Source organism: Columba livia, chromosome 3, assembly GCF_036013475.1.
Source record: "Columba livia isolate bColLiv1 breed racing homer chromosome 3, bColLiv1.pat.W.v2, whole genome shotgun sequence".
Lineage (NCBI taxonomy): Eukaryota > Metazoa > Chordata > Aves > Columbiformes > Columbidae > Columba > Columba livia.
This window is the reverse complement of record NC_088604.1, coordinates 47202771-47222660: the sequence shown is the minus strand read 5'-3', so window position 1 is coordinate 47222660 and position 19890 is coordinate 47202771. Positions and strand designations below refer to the sequence as shown.

Here is a 19890-nt window from a genome sequence, read left to right as displayed (position 1 = left end):
CTGAAACCTTAAGGTTTCTAACCTTAAGCAGCTACTCATGGTTTAAAAAGAGAAAATCTCTACGTGAAGGTTAACGCCAGTGCTTAATACCAAAGCATTAGTTTAAAATTGTGTAATTTTTTTCCTTCGCACAATGTTGTTTTTGTTTCTTCCTCACCCTTTCAGACAAACATCTGTTATACTGTAGAAGAACAACTATCTCCCAAACCGCTGAGTGTGCCTGCAGCCAAAGTAAACAAAACAAACCCAGAGGATCCAGCACAGTCAGCCTTTATATCCAGCCAGGATAACATTTCACATGTTTTGATTAAAATTAGCTAATTTGTAATCCTAGAACCTATGAAACTTAAAAGCTGCAATCCATATAGATCACATTAGGCAATGTTTTAAGGGGCCAATGCCCTATACTACAGACCTCTGCAGCCGTCAAAACTATGTGGGATTACAATGAGCAAGGACTCTCACTCTCCAGTTCCTGCATAGAGCCCTCTCCTAAAATAGGATGTGTCACGTATCCCACAAAGAATGATACCGCTCCTTGGGACTTGAAACTAGTACAGTTGGTTTCTGAAGAGATGCACCAAAACGTTATTTTGTTCATTTCCCTAATACTGCTCATGCCCACGTTTCCAGTTGATGTACACGCAGAACTGTGTACACACTCATTACGCAGGCAGCAGGAAAGGGCACCTAACCGAAATTAGCGGTGTGCAAAAGAGGGGAGAAGGGAAGGGATTGCGCATCCCCATTTACTTTTACATGGGGAGATAAACGCTCCGGAAAGCAAAGCCATTTTCCCTAGGTATCATGCATATTTACATACTTGCCTATAGCATACATACTACACGAACGTGTGACATTTTCCAGGCAGTCCTCCACTTACAATCAGCCTTTTAATAAATGACATATTCAAATTAAATGTCAGCAGCTTTGTCTCATAACCAGACTACGCCGTTTTCCTCACTTTATCTGCACATTAAACAACAACAAGTTCTGCTAAAGTCTCCCAATAAGGCGTTCCCAACTTTGGGCAAATAGAGACATAAAACAAACACAGAACAGACGTGGAAAACAGGCGCAAGAAAATAGGACCGGTCAAGCCCAGAGCAGCAACCTAATGATAAAAGAAGTCCCAAAATAACGTTTTTGTGCGATCGCATCCACCCTAACATCTGGAGCGGCTGCCTCAAGCGCTACCTCCAGAGCCCAGCCGGATTGGCAGCGCTTCCTATCAGGCAGGCCAGCCCTCCGCACGACAAATACACTTTCATCCAAAGCAGCCCTGGGACAGCCGCCTTCCTTCCAGCGGCACCTCTGCCGCCGCGATGGGCTGCGGAGCCCGGCGCCTGGAGCGGGGGAGGCGGCAAAAGGGAGAAGGAGAGAAAAGAGGTCTCCGCGCCTAAGTGCGAGAATGATGCGCGGCTCAGACCGTAACATTTCACTTTGACAATTTAATTACACAGTTGCAGCTGGCTACTGAAAAAGGGGAGAAATGCGGTGTTTAAAAGAGGTCCCTTTCTTTTCTAACTTTAGGGCTTCCCAGCTACCTGAGAGGAGATCTATATTAAGAAAAAAGAAAAAGAAAAAAAAAAAGGCTCATCACTGGCACCCAAGGAGCTTAAAAGCTCAAAGAGGGAGAGTTATGTTTAAAAAATAAATAAATCAAAGCTGGTGAATGAACAGGATTTGCAGCCTGTGAATTCGTCTCTGTTTCCAGCCCAGGAGGCGGAGTTGAGACACATTCAGTGCATCCTACAAAAAAAAAAAAAAAAATAAAAAAATGACAAGAGATCCTTTCTTATTTCATTTCCATGCAGGGAGGCGGAGGGGCGGGGGGGGGACCCCCGCTCCCTTCCCCATCACAGGCACCTACCTTCATCTCCTCGTTGATCTCCCGCTTCACCGGGTGAGCCGGCTTCCTGCTCCTTTTATTTTCGGGAGGTCTCCCTTCTTTCTCCATTTCTGCCATTTTTTGCGCCTACTTGGTGGTGGAGATGAAATGGCTGCTGGTGCTCTGGGGGGGCCGGGAGGGGCGCGGGGTGGGGGGGAGCGGCGGCGGCGGCGGCTCTCAGTGGTGGCAGGCGGCGCCGCGGAGGGCCCGGGGGGAGCGCGGCGGCGGTGGCGGGCGGGCGGGGGGCGCGGGCGGGCAGGGGCGCGGGTGCCCCGGCGAGTCAGCCATCTTCTGCCTCGCCGCCGGCCTGCATGGGAGCGGCGCGGCGGGGCGGCGGGGCGGGCAGGGGCGAGAGGCAGCGCGGAGCGAGCCGGCCCCGCGCCTGCTGTGGCGCTGCTGGCGGGCTGCCGCGGAGGGGGCGGTGGAGGGAAGGGGGAGGCCGGCCTCGGCCCGACGGCGGGCGGGGCTTGCCGGCACCGAATCGGCCGCCGCTGCCCGCCATGGGAGCCGGGGGAGGGAGGAGGGGCGCCGCGCTGAGCACCGGGCGGAGCGGAGGGGAGGGGGCGGTGCGCACCCGCCCCCGCTTGGCATGGGGGAGGGGGTCGTGTTTCCCCCCACGCACACGCGTGGGGCCGGCCCTCAGCGCCGGACTGCTGCCGCCGTGCCCCCCACTGCGTGGCCGGCGGGGCCTCCCGCGCTCCCCGCGGCGCCCGTCCCGTCCCGTCCCGTCCCGTCCCGTCCCGTCCCGTCCCGTCCCGTCCCGTCCCGTCCCCGCCGCAGCCAGCCGGGACTCTCCGCCGCGCCGAGGTTTGGCTGCTCCTTGCTCCGCGCCCGGGAGGGGAGGATAAATGGTTCGGTGGGACGCGCTTCGGCGAGGAGGTGCTGGATTACAGTACACACTGCGGGGGAGACATCGATTATTCCTGGGTTGTGCTTCCCGCTCCCTGGCAGTCCCTAATTAACCGACACAATACCGTACGGCACGGGGGTGTCCATTGTGCCGTTAGTCAAAATTGTAATTGTACGGGGCTTCTCGTTATGACTGCAGTACACCTGAAAATTATACATTAAAAAAAAAAAAAAAAAAAAGAAAAAAATCCCGCAGTTGAAATATAAACCGTGTTCCGTGTGGGTATGAGTAGGCTCCCCTTAAAAATCTCTGTTTAGCCTGTCAAAGATACGTTCGTTTTGCGTGCAACAATGTCTAATTTACATTCTCTGTTTCTGAAGCTTAAATCACTGACAGTTTTCAGTATGAAAAGTTGAGCACAACTCCTTTGCTCATTTCGTGACTAAAATGAGCCTTGCCTGCTTCAGATGGCAGAGTGATTAGAGACACAGAGCACATTTTCCCCTGTGGCACTGAAAATAGGAAGAAACTGGGATTTTTGCACAGTCTTGGCTGTTAGAGAAGCAAGCATCAAAAGGTGAGATAGCAACCAGACCTCTGTCTGTGGAATCCTGGAGCACATCTGCAGCGGTAAGGTCACGGCCGCTGTGAAGCAAACGTGCTGCCGCTCCCCTCGCTGCCTGAAAAGAATCGGGCGGTTGTTGGAAAAAAACAGATCTGTTTGTTCGTTTTCACAGAGCAGCGGGACCTCGCGGAGACCCTCGAGAAGGCTCTGCTGGCAGCGAGGAGCTGCAGGAGTCACCCGCAGAAGGGGTCATGCCAGGGGCTCGGTCCATTCTGTGCACCCCGGGGGTTCAAGGTCTGGCCTCACTCACCAGCAGCAAGCATGAGAAGAAACCTAGATTTATTTTTTTTTCTTGCCTGTAATATTTTAAAATACAGTGAGTTCTGAAACTTGGGGAAACTAACTTGTGACTCCACAGGTAACCTTCAAAGGATGGTGGTTAATAGGGAGTTTTCCCTCCTGTGTCACACCAAAAGCAACTTCATCTCTATGTTTTGTATTCTATTACGAACAAATTGGTACAGTTGAGGTCTCATCAGGTACAGGAGATATTCCCAGAATCTCAATGTGTTCTCTCACACAGTAGGGGTAAGACAGGCAGCACCAAGGGGAAGTTGCTTATAAAGAGAATCTCATGTAGCCTCAGAACTCTTTGAAATCTTCAGCTGGAGAAAGCAAGCCAACCTCAGATAACTGTTCTGCTTTGAATTGGCAGCACCTTGCTGATACACGAAGCCCTTCTAATGAAAAAGGTAAAATTAATTATTGTATTAGGGACATATCACTAGTTTCTCTGCAGAGCAGATAGCAGAGTTTTAACGAAAACCTTAGAACTTCTGCTAAACAGAGTATTGCCTCAATTGGTTCTTGTTCAGTGAAACATCTGAAGACTACTACTCAACACTTTCTATAAATATTGTAATAAAGTACTGTTTCATGGCATAAATGTAACACACTGAGTCGATAATCTGACACAAAGATTAACTCCAAGCTCCCAACATAAACAGAGCTTCCTTTAATGTTGGGAGGGACTTTGGAGACTGTGTTTGCAAACCCAAATGATGTGAATTGTCTTCAGCAGGTTACAGTGAGTAGACCAAAACAAATGTCTTCAGGATCAAATCTGTCATTCCAGTTTTCCTGAGTAGCGGCTAAAGGTTTGGTTGTAAACTGAAGCACTTCATACCCCTCTTGCAACCAGTTCTGAACACTGATCTTCACTTCTTGATCACCAAAAATAGCAGCTTTCAGTTAGGCTTTTTTTCCAGTATTTTTCCAAATACTTTTGAATGGGGATGTGAACTTATGCCTCCTGACAGCAGGCTCAACTTTTCCCAGCTACTTCTGGCAAGCTCCTTAAAAACAGCCTCCAGTCCCCCGGTACCTCACCAACCACCAGATAAAAAACATGCTCTTAGAGCATTTCCTTTTTTTCTCGGTATCTAATACAGGCTTTGGATAAAAACAAAAGTTCTACCTCTCTGTGTCCTAATAATAGTATCTCTTCATCTGGCAGCAGCTTATTTCTGCGACTGTCATGATCCCTGTTTTTCTAGAGCTGTTATTACCTTTACATATTGCATATTATTATCCTACATATTCTTGGGAAGTTGTTCTTCTTAGTGATAGCATATGGAGGACCATCAACTGTCAACGCAGAAGTTCGTGCATTTAGAGTGCTCAGATGTTATCTGACACACATTGTAGATACTGAAATAAGTTTTGGAAACCATCTAATTATTCCACTTGTTACTGGGGAGGGGATGACTAGCAAAAAGGAACACTTTCAGGTTTTAATCGTAGCTCATGAACTTGTAAGGGGAGGCAGAATGTCAAAAGCTATGGAAGCCATAAATTTGTCAGTCATACAATGGCATTGATCTGAACCTCTCCAAAAAGTTATGAGAAAATAAATCTGGTATTTACATTACAGAGACCCTAACATTCAATACATTTACTGAACCATGGCAGCACATATTTATTGTGTGAAAACCTGTATTTTTGGTAAAGAAACCTGGTTCAGTAGTGCTCAATATGGATTCTGCAAACATCTTAAATAGGTGAATAAAGGTGGCTGATAAGATCAATAAGGCTGCTAGCATTTATTCTACCAGACAGAGATACCAGGCTATGTGGTATCAGTAAGCAGTTTTTAGCTGAAGATTAAATTCTCATCCTTGGAAATCAGCAAAGATTTTGCTGCTGATATTAATGAGACCAAATTCCTTGGAGAACTGGACCAATTTCCAAGGTGATTTTAAATCAATCTATTACATAGTGTGTGTTGGAAAGCAAGAATCCCATGTTCTTAAAAAGAAAAAAGAAAAGAAAAAAAAAAAAAAAGAAGTGAAGAAGTGCAGGGTTTTCAAAATGTTTCCGGTCTCATTCAAAGCAAAAATAAGATTTTTATAATGTGAGGGGAAAAAAGCTTCTTACTCCTTACTGTAACTCATCTTGAAAGGGAGCAGGAACTGCGTATCAGGCTTCCCACAATGAGTGCGTGCTCTAACCACAGCACAGTAGAGTAAGTTTCTCACTCACTTGCCTGTTCAAGGGTTTGGGGTTGCTGGGGTTTTTTTCTGCTTTTTGTTTGTTTTGTTTTGTTTTTCAGTTACCTCATTGGTTATTTTCAAACTTGGGAAGAAAAAAACAACATGATCTGCCTTTCAGTGGTCACTATGCCACCTGCAAGACTAAAGTTCAGGTCTCTGCTGTATCTGAGTCATGGCAAGAACTTGAACTTTTCCTTCCATTGCCCAACTGTGTGTTTTACACCCAAGGTGCTTTGCCAAGCTCCATATTTTTGTTCTATCAGGTCTTTGCATTTCTGTCTCTGAATTTGTACTTGGATTTTTGCAAGCACAGTAATTTGGCCCTCTGTAAAGCAAATATTGTTCATAAAACAACAGGTGCAAATGCGTTGACTAAAATAAATTGCCCCAGGTTTAATTTCTATTATATTATTCATATTCCTGTTTATTAGTATTTACATATTTTAAAAGGGCACCTATCCACTTACGGGAGTTCTTTTTAGGTAGCACAAAAGCCACACTTTGCTGTAAGTTCGTTCTTCAATTTGGTCCTTATTAATGTGTAACTCTCTTTAATATTATTATTGAGCCCTTTCTTCTCATTATTTCCTACCAGAGAGGACAAGATAAACAAGCAGGCCTGATTTTTCCAGCTGGTAAATATGTAAGCGGCACGACAGCTCCAAAGCAAAAGGTTTTAAAAGGCAACGGCATCAAACAAATGGCAGTCTGGGGGCACACTGGAAACCACGTGATGGTTTTCAGAGCCAAAATTAGGACAACCAGGGTAATTACTGTAGCAGTTGTGCTGCCCTGTAGGAGGCAGGAGTCCTAAGTGGAAGGCGCTGAGGATCCACAGCCCTTGGGGAGCATCCCTGCTCTGGGGAGCATCCCTGCCTTGGGGAGCATCCCTGTCTGGGGGAGCATCCCTGCCTTGGGGAGCATCCCTGTCTGGGGGAGCATCCCTGCCTTGGGGAGCATCCCGGCCACGGGGGAGCATCCTTGCCTTGGGGAGCATCCCTGTCCGGAGGAGCGGAGCATCCCTGCCCCGGGTGAGCATCCCCGCCCGGCGCAGCCCGGGCTGCCGCCGCGGCGGCTGCGGCGAGAGCTCCCCCTCCTGTTTGTCGCCTTCTCAACACGGTGGGAAACGCGTCATGGAACCTCGGGTACCAAAATGTGAGGACAAGTCAGTGTGCCTTCATGCACGTATAAACAACACATGTACACTCACACATACAGGGAGAAAGCTGAAGGTAAAAAGGGAGGATCTTGTGGGTTGTTTTTTTGTTGTGTTTGTTTGTTTGTTTGTTTCCAAATAACAGCTGCAGATGTTGCAGGCCAAAATAGAGATGCAGCTCTTAACTGTTTTCTCTTAATATTGCTGACAATTTACCTTATTGTTCCCTGCTTGTCAAGGTGGTATCAGATCTCCATCAGGTTGCTTAATAATGCCAATCACCATGGAAAGCATATGTCTATGCAGTTTTTCACAAGATAACCTATTCTTGCTTCATCTGTATCCGAGGCGAACCCATAATGAACAGCAATTTAAATTCAGATATTTGTTTTGCTGAAGTGTTTAATTAAACAAATAAATTCTTTATATGTCTTCATAGAAAAGTACCATTACATTTTATTTGACTTGAAATTGAAACATTCCTTTGACTTTTTGTATGACGCAGTAAGGTGATAGATTATTTATGCCATCAGAAGCAAATAAATGTGCAGAACAATTAAAATATCAGCTCCAAATATAGATATATATAAATATATATTTATTTTTTTTAAGCACAGCCATCCATTTCTATGCATATGGAAAACACACGTGAACCTCTCCCTCACTTCTGTTCCACCCAATCCCCACTGCCACTTCAGTGATGATATTTCACCCATACCTTTGAGAAGAGGTACATTCCACTCATCCCTGAGCTTGGATGAACACCTGTAGCATTACTCACACACAGTAGTGTCTGTAGATTCCTTTCTGCTTTGGATACTAATCTCAATCCAGAGTTTCCTTAGACAATTAGAGGCTGTTCTGCAAAATGTCAAGAGGTAGCCTCTCCAAAGCAGACACAGTATGGCAGTTGAAATGGGAGTAGTGGCAGCTTTCCAAATACAAAGGTCTGGAAATGTTTGAAGGTATTTTAATATTGATGGATGTTTCATTTTTCGTACTGCTTTAGGGTATCAGTGTCAAATCTGTACAGATTAATGGCAAGATAGAGCCTTAATACTGTTAATGCATTTAAAAGTTCTGGCAAACAGAGAGAAACTTTATTTAACTTATTAAATAATTAATTAATGATTGCTATTCTTACCTGAAATTTCACCTAGTATGATAAGCAGAAAGAAATGTTCACTCGTTTCTCTGGTTCTTTGTTAAATACTTACAAGTCTTCTGGTAAAATGCCTTTATGTTTCTTGTTTCATTTCTCATGTTCACTACACCAAAAGTAAGCAAGGAGGAGTCTTTTCCTTCTTCAGCATCATAGAACGCCCATGCCATTAAAAATCAATCAATATTAAACCTTTAAAAAGGTATCAGCAATGCATTAAAACCAAATTCGTAAAATATGTCCCGGACACCAGTATTGACTTTGGGGAAAAATCTTTATCATCTGTCTGCTGCTACACCCTATCTATCCACTATGGTTATTCAGTGACCCTGCTGCTACATTTTCATATTGAACATAATGCTAAACATCAGGCAGAGGAAAATGGACAACCTGTGGATGAGCAAGGAAGTTAGATACCAGGCTCAAACTTGACTGTGACAAACTGCATTTGCAACCTCTAGACTTCATTATGGTTGAGGACTGTTCCTCAGAATGGAACTTTTGAATCTTTTAAATTTTCATTTGGTTAAAACAAGTGGTCTACTTGCTCTGTCACACAGGTTGGTAAGAGCATATACAAAGCCCTGCTTTCTCGAGGGCTTCTTATTTCCTTGCGGCTGACATCCAAAATGCTGACCTCCAAAGGCTGCTTTGGAGAAGGTCTAAGGTACCTGAGAGACCCTCCTGCTCTCAGCCCCTGCTACCTTGAAAGCAGGGAACCATCAAAGTCACAAGTAAAACCAGTGAGGGGTGGAGACTTGTGCTCTCTGCAGCTGTTCCACAGCTGTAAAGTTCCCTCCGAGGTGAACTGAAAGTATTTACAGCCAAGGCACACTCATTTCTTCACCTCTCATTTCCTGACAATGACCATTTCCACTCCTTCCCATTCTTTTACTTCTCCACACAGAAAAAGGCAGGACAAAGTATTTTCACCTTAATAAATGGGTAACTCTCCCAGAGGCTACAATGACAGGGAGAGAGGTGGAGAGGTTGTGTGGGATTGGGATACCACAGAAAGTTCTCCCTTCTTTTTAACTCTTTTTTTTTTCTTTTTTTTTTTTTTTAAATAGATCAATTGGGCTGATACATTCCTGAAAATATTATTACAGTAATCTACAGCAAGTTATTCCTAAAAGGCATCCCTCCTCTCTTTGTCTTGCTGTGAAGAATAAAAGATTTTTTTACAATAAAGATAGTAGTTTATACATTTTCTCATAATCTTTTATTTCTCCTGTGAGTTTTGTTGCATGATATAGTATGTCAGTTTAAGTAACATCTGTCAAGGGATGGAAAACAATTACAGGTTCTTTTCATTCATAAAAGTCATTCTGCAGTTTCTTAATCCTTAATTTTCTTGTCATGCTTTCAAAAACACTACATGATTTTGTCCAAATTAGCCCCTGCATTGCATATACAAGATACAGTGGGTTATTCATTTCTTTCCCGGACCCAAAGAAACATGTCAAGGTATCTACAGTGACATATACTAAATGATTTAGACTTGGGTAAAGTTGGGCTTTGTCATGTCATTATTTGACTATTACTCCTCTACCGCAATGCTTGCTTTCCTGCCCGCATCTTACCAGAATTCTACATGACATGCGATTCAACCTCTTGATCTTCTCAGTTACATTTACATGAATTTTACACATCCTAATATATAATGGCAATGCATTCACATCACTGTGGCAAAAAGTCTGTCAAAAAAACCTCCAAACGTATCTTGGGCATGCATAACAGAAACACAGTCAGGACTAGGATGTGGCACGTATTTTCAGCATAGGACAATGTTCTTCACTCAGCAAACCAGAGAATAGCTGAGATTGGAAGGGGCCTCTGTAAGTCACACAGTCCAACCTCCTTGCTCAAAGCAGAGCAGGCTGGCTCTGTGTCCAGTCATGTTTTGAATATCTCCAAAGATGAAGACTCCTCAGTGTCTCAGGGTTACCTGTTCCAGTGTTTGACCACCTTCAGTCAAAAAAATATTTTTCTTATGTTTAAATGGAATTTCCTGTATTTCAATTTGTGCCAATGTGCCCCTTGTCCTTTCACTGAGAATACCCTGGCTACATCTTCTCTACTTCCCCCCTGGGTGTTTATACACATTGATCAGATCCCCTCTGAGCTTTCTCTTCTTCTGGCTGAACAACCCCAAATCTCTCAGCCTCTCCCGGTACATCAGTTGCTCCAGTCCCTCCATCATCTCCGTGGCCCTTTGCTGCCATTGCTCCAGTGTCTCCCTTATACTGGGGATCCCATACCTGGGCCCAGCACTCCAGACATGTCTCACCAGGGTTGAGCAGAGACGAAGGATCACCTCCCTCAACCTGCCAGCAATGCTCTTCCTAATGCAACCAGACCTTCTTTGCAGCGAGGGTGCACTGCTGGCTCATGTTTGAATGCCAGGGTCCCCAGGGCCTTCCCTGCAAAGCTGCTTTCTAGCCAGTCCCCCACCTGTATTACTACAAATAGTATTCCCCTCCAGGTGCAGGACTTTGCATTTTTTTTCTGAACTTCATGAGATTCTTGTCAGCCCATTTCCCCTGCAATTTATTCAATTTGCTTTGATTTATGATATTTTCGGTAATTAGTATAACTATTATCTGGAAAGATTTTGTTTTCCTGAACTGTGTTGCTCTTTTCTAATTAAATCATGCATGTAACATTAATGATAATAATCTACATCTCTTACTGCCATAATCAAAAATAGACTCTGCTCAAAGACAGTCCAAGAATCATTCTCTACACAGGCGAGATTTTTTCCCCTTAGGACAGGGCCAATGTATATATCCATCTCCATCCAAGATTCTTGAAATCATATGTGGTTATTTTCACAAAACTGTTAATTAAAGCAGAATTGACATATCCTCCTAGTCCCTTTCAGATCACCGGAGGGTGCTGATGGGAGACGGTCACATACAACTTCCGTCCCACCCACCTGGTGTGGCAAAGTCTTCCCACAAGACTTCAGCGTTGGGTAACTCCTGGGAGCTAAGGGTCAGGAACTCCATGCATATCTCAATTAGCATGGATTGAAATCCTGCTCCTACCACAGATGTATATGGCAACCCCCCCACCATGCTGCGGTTTGTTTTCAGTATCAGTAGAGGTCCCCAGATGCACCACCATTCCTGCAAGCTTAGGCAGCAAGTCGGTTGGCTTGCAGAGAGAGCCAAGGCTCTGTATTGCTTCCTCTTACCCCTGGGACAACATCAGAAATTGCCTCTTGCATATTGTGAGTGACGATTAGCATCTCTTAAGCCCTGGTCTGAGAAGATGTAGACTGAGGTTTATTGGCTTTACCTGAACTGCCAACACCAAAACCAAGTCCAAACCTAGCCACCCATATGGTTATCTGGGCCGCCTTCTCTGTTGTTAACTAATATTACAGCTACCAGTTAGTATTACAGCTATTTTGCAGATGAGAAATCATTGGGAGAGAGATAAAGTGACAAAACACATGTACTTGAGGAGTCTCACAGCCTCAGCTAGAACCCTGCTCTTATGTCTTGTAGGACAGTCCTGTCACCATTAGAACGTGTAATGTAACCTTCTTGGAAAATAATGAAATGTGAGCCTCCCTTTGAACCAGCTCGACTTTGAGCTCACTCATGAAACACCAACGACCTTTGAAAGAACAGGGGGACAGCACCATTGACAGATTTTGCCTCAGTTGGCTGCAAATAAAGTTATTTGAAATAACTGCCAAAGCTATAATCTATCAGCCTTTTTCACAGATTCCACAAAGGCAAGGAAATTCTAAGTCAAAAGGCTTTCTCCAAGCAGTGCATGCCAAGCATTTGTGCATGAATTGCAGGAGGGGAAATGATATGTTTCTTTTAGAGCTGTTGTTGCCATCATGGAAAGCGAACAAGCATCTGTGCTTTGGAAATCAGTGGAAGGAAGGTGTTCTGTGAAAGGGAGCATGTGGGAAAGCGGCTTAAAATGGTGAGAGTGTATGAAAGTAGCAGGAGTTCTGAATGCCATTGGGGAGAAGAACTGGAACAAGGCTGACACATAGAAAGGTGGCGAGAAAGCAAAAAGAAATGCAAAGAGGAGTACACTGAAGAAAAAAGAAAAAAAAAAGAAAAATATATATATATATATTTGGCTAGAGAATAGGTCTGAGCAAATTCCAAGAGTGAGAAACAGAGAAAGAAGGAAAAACTATAGCACAGATGGAAAGTGCATCTATTGGACGATTGTGCAAGTGAATGTGTAAGTTCAAGTTTTGGTGTGTTTTATTGTGGAAACAGATATAAAGCTGAAAATCAAATGTCCAAGCAGGACTCCTGATATAGAAATGATCTACACATTTATACTACACAAAGTCTGTAAGACGATTGTACTCTGTAGCATTTTCCATTGATCCTGAAAAAAACTGGGAAGATTCACATTCAGTAATATTTAATTCAAGAGGACTGCTTACCTTAAATCACCGTGATTAACTTAAATCACTGCCAGTCCTAAGGTTCTTAATTTCACTCCAGGACTGATGATTTCCTGCGTCACTACACTGTGAAGCTGAATCCAGAATAACAATTTAATACTTGAGTGCCCAGAGCCAGGCAGATGCTTTGCATAAAAGTGTTCTCTTGTGTGTGTGGAGTGCCTGCAGCTTCCCCGGGAGGTGGTGGGTGCTAAGCACCTCCGAAAACCAGGTCACTGTCACTCGGGAACTCAGAATGGAACCAAGGTGCCGAAGTCGAAGACTAAACTTACAAGGAAGTGACATCATTGTGGAAGAGCGTGTCTCTGAAGGACTGCCATACTTCTGGTAATTTGAATTTTGATATGTAATAGGCACGGATTTGTAAATCAGATGCCTGTGTAGCTTGTAACACCCTCCAGAGATAACATGAGGATAAAAGAAAGGGAATGAGAGAGAAAAAAAAAAAAAGATGGGGAAATTAATAAAACGGAAAGGGATGGAAGTGTTGTTCAAGGCTTCTTTGAGACTAGCTTGGGCATGCCTCGTTGGCTCTGAATGCAAACTATTAGTTAGAAGGCTTAAAATAAACATAATGAGGTGGGGTTTTTTTCCATGTAATACACAATAAAACTGTGGAACACACATCCACAGGATGTTCAGGGGAGCAAAGGTCTAAACAGCTTCAAAGAAGAGCTTAGAAGAGGCAGACTTGGAAGTTCTGAAAAATAGATCCAATCTGCGTTACTAAACATGATAGACTTGATAGAGCTTCTGGCTCAAGAAGTCTCTAAAGTGTAGTTATGTGGAAGTGGGGTGGACATGCTACAGGACATACGTCGCCATACTTGCTTGATTACTCATTCTCTTCCCTTAAGCATTTCAATATGGGCTCTTATCAGAGCCAGGGCATACTGCCTTAGATGCTCCTTTCATCTGACTCAATACTTCCACATTCTATTTTGCATTAATAGCTTATGGTTTCCCTTGAATAGCTTACCTAACTGTGTTGGCCTAGATCAATTGTTCTTCCTCTTGTACAGCAGCAGTAACTATGATTGCTATAATGTTCAAATCATGTTTTAATAATTTTAGTGCATGTACTGAAGTGGCAGGCAGGCATTTTAATTACAGGGATAAAAGAAGAATGGATGCAAATGAGTCAAGTGCTAGGTAAAAATAAACGCATCACCCCTTGTGCCCTGAGCGTCATCACTCATTGTCTCCAACAGACTGACATCAGGATGAATTCAAAAGCAGATGAATCGTACTGAAGAACCCCTATACTGAACAGAGAGTTTACCTAGACTGGGGGAAAGTACATAGATAGTACAGTATATTATAGATTAATACCTTTGTTTATCTTCTTTTAATTTTACCACCCAATGAGGGTGGTGAAACACTGGCACAGGTTGCCCAGAGAAGCGGCAGATGCCCCATACCTGGAGACATTCAAGGCCAGGCTGGATGAGGCTCTGAGCAACCTAATCTTGTTGAAGATGTCCCTGCTCATTGCAGGGGGGTTGGACTAGAGGACCTTAGAGGGTCCCTTCCAACCCAAACTGTTGTGTGATTCCATGAATTTCCCCAAAGCCATTTAGTCAGTGCTACTTGAAATACGCTATTTTGTTCAGACACAGAATTACAAGGACAGATTCAAATGATTTTTATTTTTTTTAACTTGAATTTTAAACCTACATTCTTTATCATCCAGGTTGACTTTCCTGTATTGAGACTTGGTTCCCAGACAGACATTACTCTCCACTTGGTAGCGAGGCAGCAAGTGGGTTCAGAGGAAGAGAAGCCCCTTAGAAAACCATTTCCTTGAGTGCTCTGGACTTTACAGTTACCAGTAACCAGCAAGCCAGTGCTGAGTCTCTGGTGTGGAGTGCACGTGCTGTGCAGCACTGCTCAGGGAGGGGTAGTGCCTTCCTCAGGAACTGGATCTTCAGGCATGCTTCAAAGGGGACTCATGAACAGAAAGGTACAGAAAGCCAGGTGGAGGTAACAAAGGCACCAGTGACTTCTGCAAAGTTTACTTCAGAGGAAATGTGCAGCCAGCTTCGGTGGAAAATACACAGCTTTCCCATGTAAGTGAAAAAATAAAGGTGTACAGATCTCCCCTCAAACCCAGCATTACTAACAGAAATAACATTTAGTATTGTATCAACGTTTTAATTATGCATATGAATAACAAGCAACCAAATATAAATAACACTTCATAAATTACAGATACGTAGTCTCTGAGAAATAAGAATTTTAACTGAAAATATATTCCATATACTTATTTAAATTCATATAAAATATGTTTGTTGTATATGTTTGCTAGTCTCCTACTATACAATGACTTTAATCCCCGCATTGTATTACTACCTAGTAATTGTGGAATGATTTAGGTGATTTTTCAATCTGTTTTTCATCTAACATAGAAAATCCCTTTTATTTTTTTTTTTTTTTTTCTGCTGGAGCCTCCCAAATCACATAATCTTCTGTGCTTTTAAGGGATGCTGAGATGGAACTCACTGAAAAGAAAAAATCCATAGAAAATCTATAGGTCTGTGGGGTGGGGAGAGGGAATGTGAGTAAGCCTTTGTTCAGCATGGCTGTCACTCCATCTTTGCTGCATTTCACTCTTGCCCAGACCATGAACTCCTTAAGCAAGGGACAATCTCCTTTGTTCCAGTTTTGAAATGTGTCTGGTTGGAGTTTTCCACTGCTACTAGAGTTCAATTAAGTACAAATAATAAATAGTTAATGGGTTGCCAAGCTGCAGAGGTGGGGCTAATCAGCTGAGGCTTCATGGGGTGGTTAATGATGGATTAGGGATGGGGGAACTGATAAAGCTGAATATTTAAAGGCTAATATTGTACAGGATGATGGATGCTTTGTCAGCTTCCATTGCATATGACCAGAACTAACACTGTGCTTATCTTTCTCCTCCTTCTTCTGTAGATTGCTCGGCTCCAAAACATCGCTGCTTTGAGAGCCTCTGTCCAAATTCCCCCAAGTGGAGCACTGTCAGTCAGAGGAGACGGCCTAAGCGGCTGTCTTACAATTCAAATTGTGTTGCGAGGTGAAAAAAACAGCGACTCTACATAGAAGGGGCGTTATCAGCCACACACTCGTCTGCTCCCGTTCCTAGTCAGCTGGCTGGAATGGAGGGACTTCAATTGATTTTGTTTTCTTTGCGGTGCTGGCTGGCGAGCCAGCGAGGAGGGAGCTGTGTTCTGCGGGCGTGCAGCGCAGGAGGGGCACGTCCTGCTGCCTGCACCACACTGCTGAGAGGCACCGGCAGCTCTGGCTTCTCAGCTCACGCTGTATCACTGCGTTCTGTGTGCAGAGTGAACGGGGTCACATGCATCTACTCATACAAAGGATCTCTACATATCACAGCTATATTTATTTTATTTATTTGTTAAATAAAATCAAAATGAGTACACATTTATTGTCATTTATTAACAAGCAACACATCATGTTCTGATATTGGTATCTCAGTAGGTATATTTAGGCTAAAAATGAATACCTTTTAGTGCCAAATTCTGTACAAGGAACGTGACTTTTACTGAAATCAACTGATGCTAAATGATGCTGTTTTTCCTGTGTGTAACCATAGGATCAATAAGGCTTTCGTCCTCCCTGTAGCCTGTCAGTAGGAGGAAGACAGGCAGCCTTGTAGACAAGACACAGACAAGGAGGTCAAGAGAAGTGTATTCTTTTCTCAGTTTGCCTTAGGGGTTTTGCAAAGCCTTGGACAAATCACACAACCTCTCTGTTAAACCTCCTGGCTTCCAAAATGGAAATTATCATAACTGTCTGCTTCCCCAGGGTGTTACAGAGTAAATCAATTCTCTGTATGTACTGGGTGTGGGAGGGAGACAACTACCTGGATCCTGTGGAAGGCACAGACACATTTCTGTTAGCTCTCATTTTTGTAAACAGCCTTAGAGCGCACCTAAGCTTTAAGCTATTAAAAACGTAAGCAACATCTAGAAAAAGATGAGGTTATATAGGCAGGGTATAGTTAGTATAATATATTAACATGGCTAGTCTCATTCTCCTATGGACATATGTCCATTTATTTTGGACAAGGCCAGAGTAACTATGAAAGACTGAAAGTTCAAATGTTCCCAATCAAATGGGAGTGCTTTGCAATTGTTTTACTTCAGATGGTAGTCAGGAAAATATTTCCACATTTCATTTGTTAGAAAAGATATCCAGAGCTGGTGTTGGTGGTGGCTTTGATGTATTCTCTGGTACGTTGGTCCAGAGCACGCTGATGTAAACAGAAGTGTCTCTTCACCTTTCATCTTTGTTCTTCAACTTTGATACTGGCCCCCTGCAGTAGCTTCTTTCTTTTCCTGGAGAGGCTTCACAAAGCCAATTGATAGAGAGAAAAAAAGAGCTTCGTTTTTTTCTCTACTTAAGACTCAAAAGAAATAGACACATCTATTGTACAGTCACTGAAGCTCTTGAAATAGTGTGGGATTTTCTCTTGAATCCTGAGGGGAAAGGAGCAAAGAAGAAAAAAAAAAAAAATTAAAAGGTTGTTTTGTCCACAACTTAAAATATGGTAATTACACCATACTTTTGTTTCTGATGTTCTTTTTTTTTGTAGAGAAAAACTGAGAAATTCTAAATTATGGGCAGCACAAGCAGCAACGCTTGTGGGTAAGTTGTTCTGTCATAACCTACTGTAAGACTCTGGCTTTTGATGCCAGTAATTGTCAAATACTAACTAATTTGTAATGATATTTCCTGTGCTTGGTGTGTCAGCCTGGTGTGTCAGGCTGTGAAACTCACTGACAAAATGTATGCTTTATTTCTCCAGCGACTGTTGCACTTAAAGAACATCAGCGTACTGCTGGTGAACCTTGAGGAAGCTCTACTGGCAGAGTGCAGCATTGTGTTTATCAGGGGTCTTGCCCTAGTTCTAAACCACTTGGAATTAGAATTCTACATAAAAGGGGTAGAGGTGTTCTGTTTCTTAAACTGTAACACAAAGAACAGCAATTTTGAAAAGCTAAAGTCTCACTCATTAGAAGATGGTAAGTCTACTGCCCATAGAACCCTAATTCTCCTCAGTTCATATGTATTATTTTAGGCAGGCTTTAATTGCATAACCATGTTATTCACAGAACATTTACCACAGTAAGTGCAAGAATGGATATGGCTCTGGAAATGAATCAAGGAACTTGTCACCATTACAGGACGAGGTGCCTTGGTAGCTCCTCTTAAGTGCATCCCTCCAGCAATTTTCATTAATTTAGGCTTTCTGCACAGAAACACGCCATTGCATTCTGTCATTTTCAGAGTGTGTTTATGAACTGAAACCCTCTATTTAGCAAAAGTTTGTTCTGTGACACTCACTAACTAGAGTCAATGGCAGCTCCTTCAAAGCAAAGCTTTTTTCTCTCAGGGAAAGGCAGCACAGAAAGCAAGGACACCAGAACCTTAACATTACTGTTATCTTTCCAGTTTTCACAGGTTCTCTCCATTCTAGTTTTTCCCCTCTCCAGTTTGGGAGAGGCCGCTTACAGGACACCACAGGCATGTTCAGCAGTTGTTGACCCCAGAGTCAAACCCTCTTCCTTAGGACAGTAGCTTTTACAGTATTGATGCCCATTTTGACTTTTTTTAGGCATAAGAACAATAAACGACTTGACATTGTCACTGGAAACAGCAGCTTCTGCCCTGGAACTTCAAGAGTTACTGGACTGCACTTCATCTTTCTTTGTAATGGAATTGTTTTCTATTTGCACCCTCTTTTACAGTGTCCTCCACCGTAACTCTTTTTAATCATGTGGAATAACGCAAACAAAATTAAGTGACCTGTATTTTGTATTTGTAAAGATAAGAAATGTAACACCTCACTTTTCAAATGAATGCAGTGAATGGGACTGTTTTCTCATCAGAACTCTGCCCGATTTGTTGCAAAAGAGCCTGGAAGCTATAAGAGGAATGGATGTGACTATAAAGACAGAGGAGATCACATTCTTGCTGAAGGATTTGTGGAACTGAGGAAGTCACTTAAATCCAATTTCTGAAGATGGACAGTGAATTTTCCATTCTCTGAATTCACAAAAGCTTTGGGTACATGTAGCTGCAAAGAGGCAACAATGATGGCTGTGCTCAGAACAAATGAAAGACAACATGATGTAGAGTAGACCACACTGTGGAATTGCAGGACCCTGAAGTCTTCAGCTGGGCACTCAGAATTGGTTGTCACTTTTGACATTAAGCGTTTGGTTGAAAGTTCAGCTCACAATGAGGTTGCTCATAAACTCCTCAGCTATGTCACAGCAGAGCATGACAGGATAAACCTACAAGGAAAGGCAGAGCATGCAGTAAATCAGGCCTGCTGGTGCTACGTCCCAAACAGCTTTGGGAAAAGACAAAAAATAATGCAGATACACTGCAATTATCACAGAATCACAGAGTGTTATGGATTGGAAGGGACCTCAAAATATTATCTAGTCCAATCCCCCCGCCAGGGCAGGAACACCTAGATGAAGTTACACAGGAAGGTGTCTAGGCAGGTTTTGGATGTCTCCAGAGAAGGAGACTCTACAACCTCCCTGGGCAGCCTGTTCCAGTGCTCTGTCACCCTCACTGAGAAGAAGTTTCTTCTCATATTTAAGTAGAACCTCTTGTGTTCCCGTTTATACCCATTACCCCTTGTCTCATCACTGGTTGTCACCAAGAAGAGCCTGGCTCCATCCTCCTGACACTCACCCTTTTTACATATTTATAAACATTAATGAGGTCACCCCCCAGTTTCCTCTTCTCCAAGCTAAAGAGCCCCAGCTCCCTCAGCCTTTCCTCATACAGGAGGTGCTCCACTCCCTTAATTATCTTTGTGGCTCTGCGTTGGACTCTCAATTATGAAAACAAGAAAACATGACTGCGTAGCTGCAGGCTACACGCTGAATACTTTATGTGGGAACCTGAACTTTCTTCCTCGTTGGCCTCTGTACGCAACAATGGGAGCAGGCAGAGCACATCCCATCCAGCTGGGCCACCGCCATGGCCAGGCCGCACACGCCGCTCCGGGAGGCACAAGCGCAGAGTGAGGAAAAGACGGGGTAGTCCCTTACCCAGAGCGAGAGCTAAGGGTTAAGAAAAAGCGGAGAGGATCACTCGTCCCCAGGAGCCGCCCTGCCCTGCCCTGCCCTGCCCTGCCCTGCCCTCTCCAGCGCCCGTCAGCTCCTCACCGTTACCCGCCCCACGGCCGCTGCCGTCAGGCGAGGAAGCCGGCTGAGAGAAAAGGCAGAGCCTTGCCGCTCTC

The 19890-nt window shown here is 43.8% G+C and overlaps 1 protein-coding gene and 2 long non-coding RNA genes across 12 annotated transcripts in view; 1 reads left to right on the top strand and 2 right to left on the bottom strand.

Moving 5' to 3' along the window:
- SOBP (sine oculis binding protein homolog) overlaps window positions 1–2391 on the bottom strand; it is a 117219-nt gene extending 114828 nt beyond the window's left edge. The window contains exon 1 of one of the 2 annotated variants that reach the window (XM_065056630.1): window positions 1874–2391. In XM_065056630.1, coding sequence (XP_064912702.1) covers window positions 1874–1969 — 96 coding nt within the window. In that variant the 5' untranslated portion in view covers window positions 1970–2391. The remainder of the gene's footprint in view (window positions 1–1873) is intronic. The other variant, XM_065056629.1, reaches the window with a different exon arrangement.
- Window positions 1783–16044, top strand: LOC110363976 (uncharacterized). 5 transcript variants are annotated; one of them, XR_010471284.1, is made up of 4 exons: window positions 1783–1906; window positions 3209–3318; window positions 3479–14695; window positions 15558–16044. It is a non-coding gene; the product is annotated as an uncharacterized LOC110363976 (long non-coding RNA). The 5 variants fall into 5 exon arrangements; XR_010471285.1 differs by having other exon boundaries at window positions 3122–3318; XR_010471286.1 differs by having other exon boundaries at window positions 1791–1906; window positions 3209–12953; window positions 14320–14695.
- On the bottom strand, window positions 15985–19863 carry LOC110363977 (uncharacterized). 5 transcript variants are annotated; one of them, XR_002422421.2, is made up of 3 exons: window positions 19700–19863; window positions 18477–18925; window positions 15985–17104 (listed from the first exon to the last, which is right to left on the bottom strand). It is a non-coding gene; the product is annotated as an uncharacterized LOC110363977 (long non-coding RNA). The 5 variants fall into 5 exon arrangements; XR_010471289.1 differs by having other exon boundaries at window positions 19817–19862; XR_010471288.1 differs by having other exon boundaries at window positions 15985–18925; window positions 19817–19862.
- Between the last annotated feature and the right edge of the window lie 27 nt (window positions 19864–19890).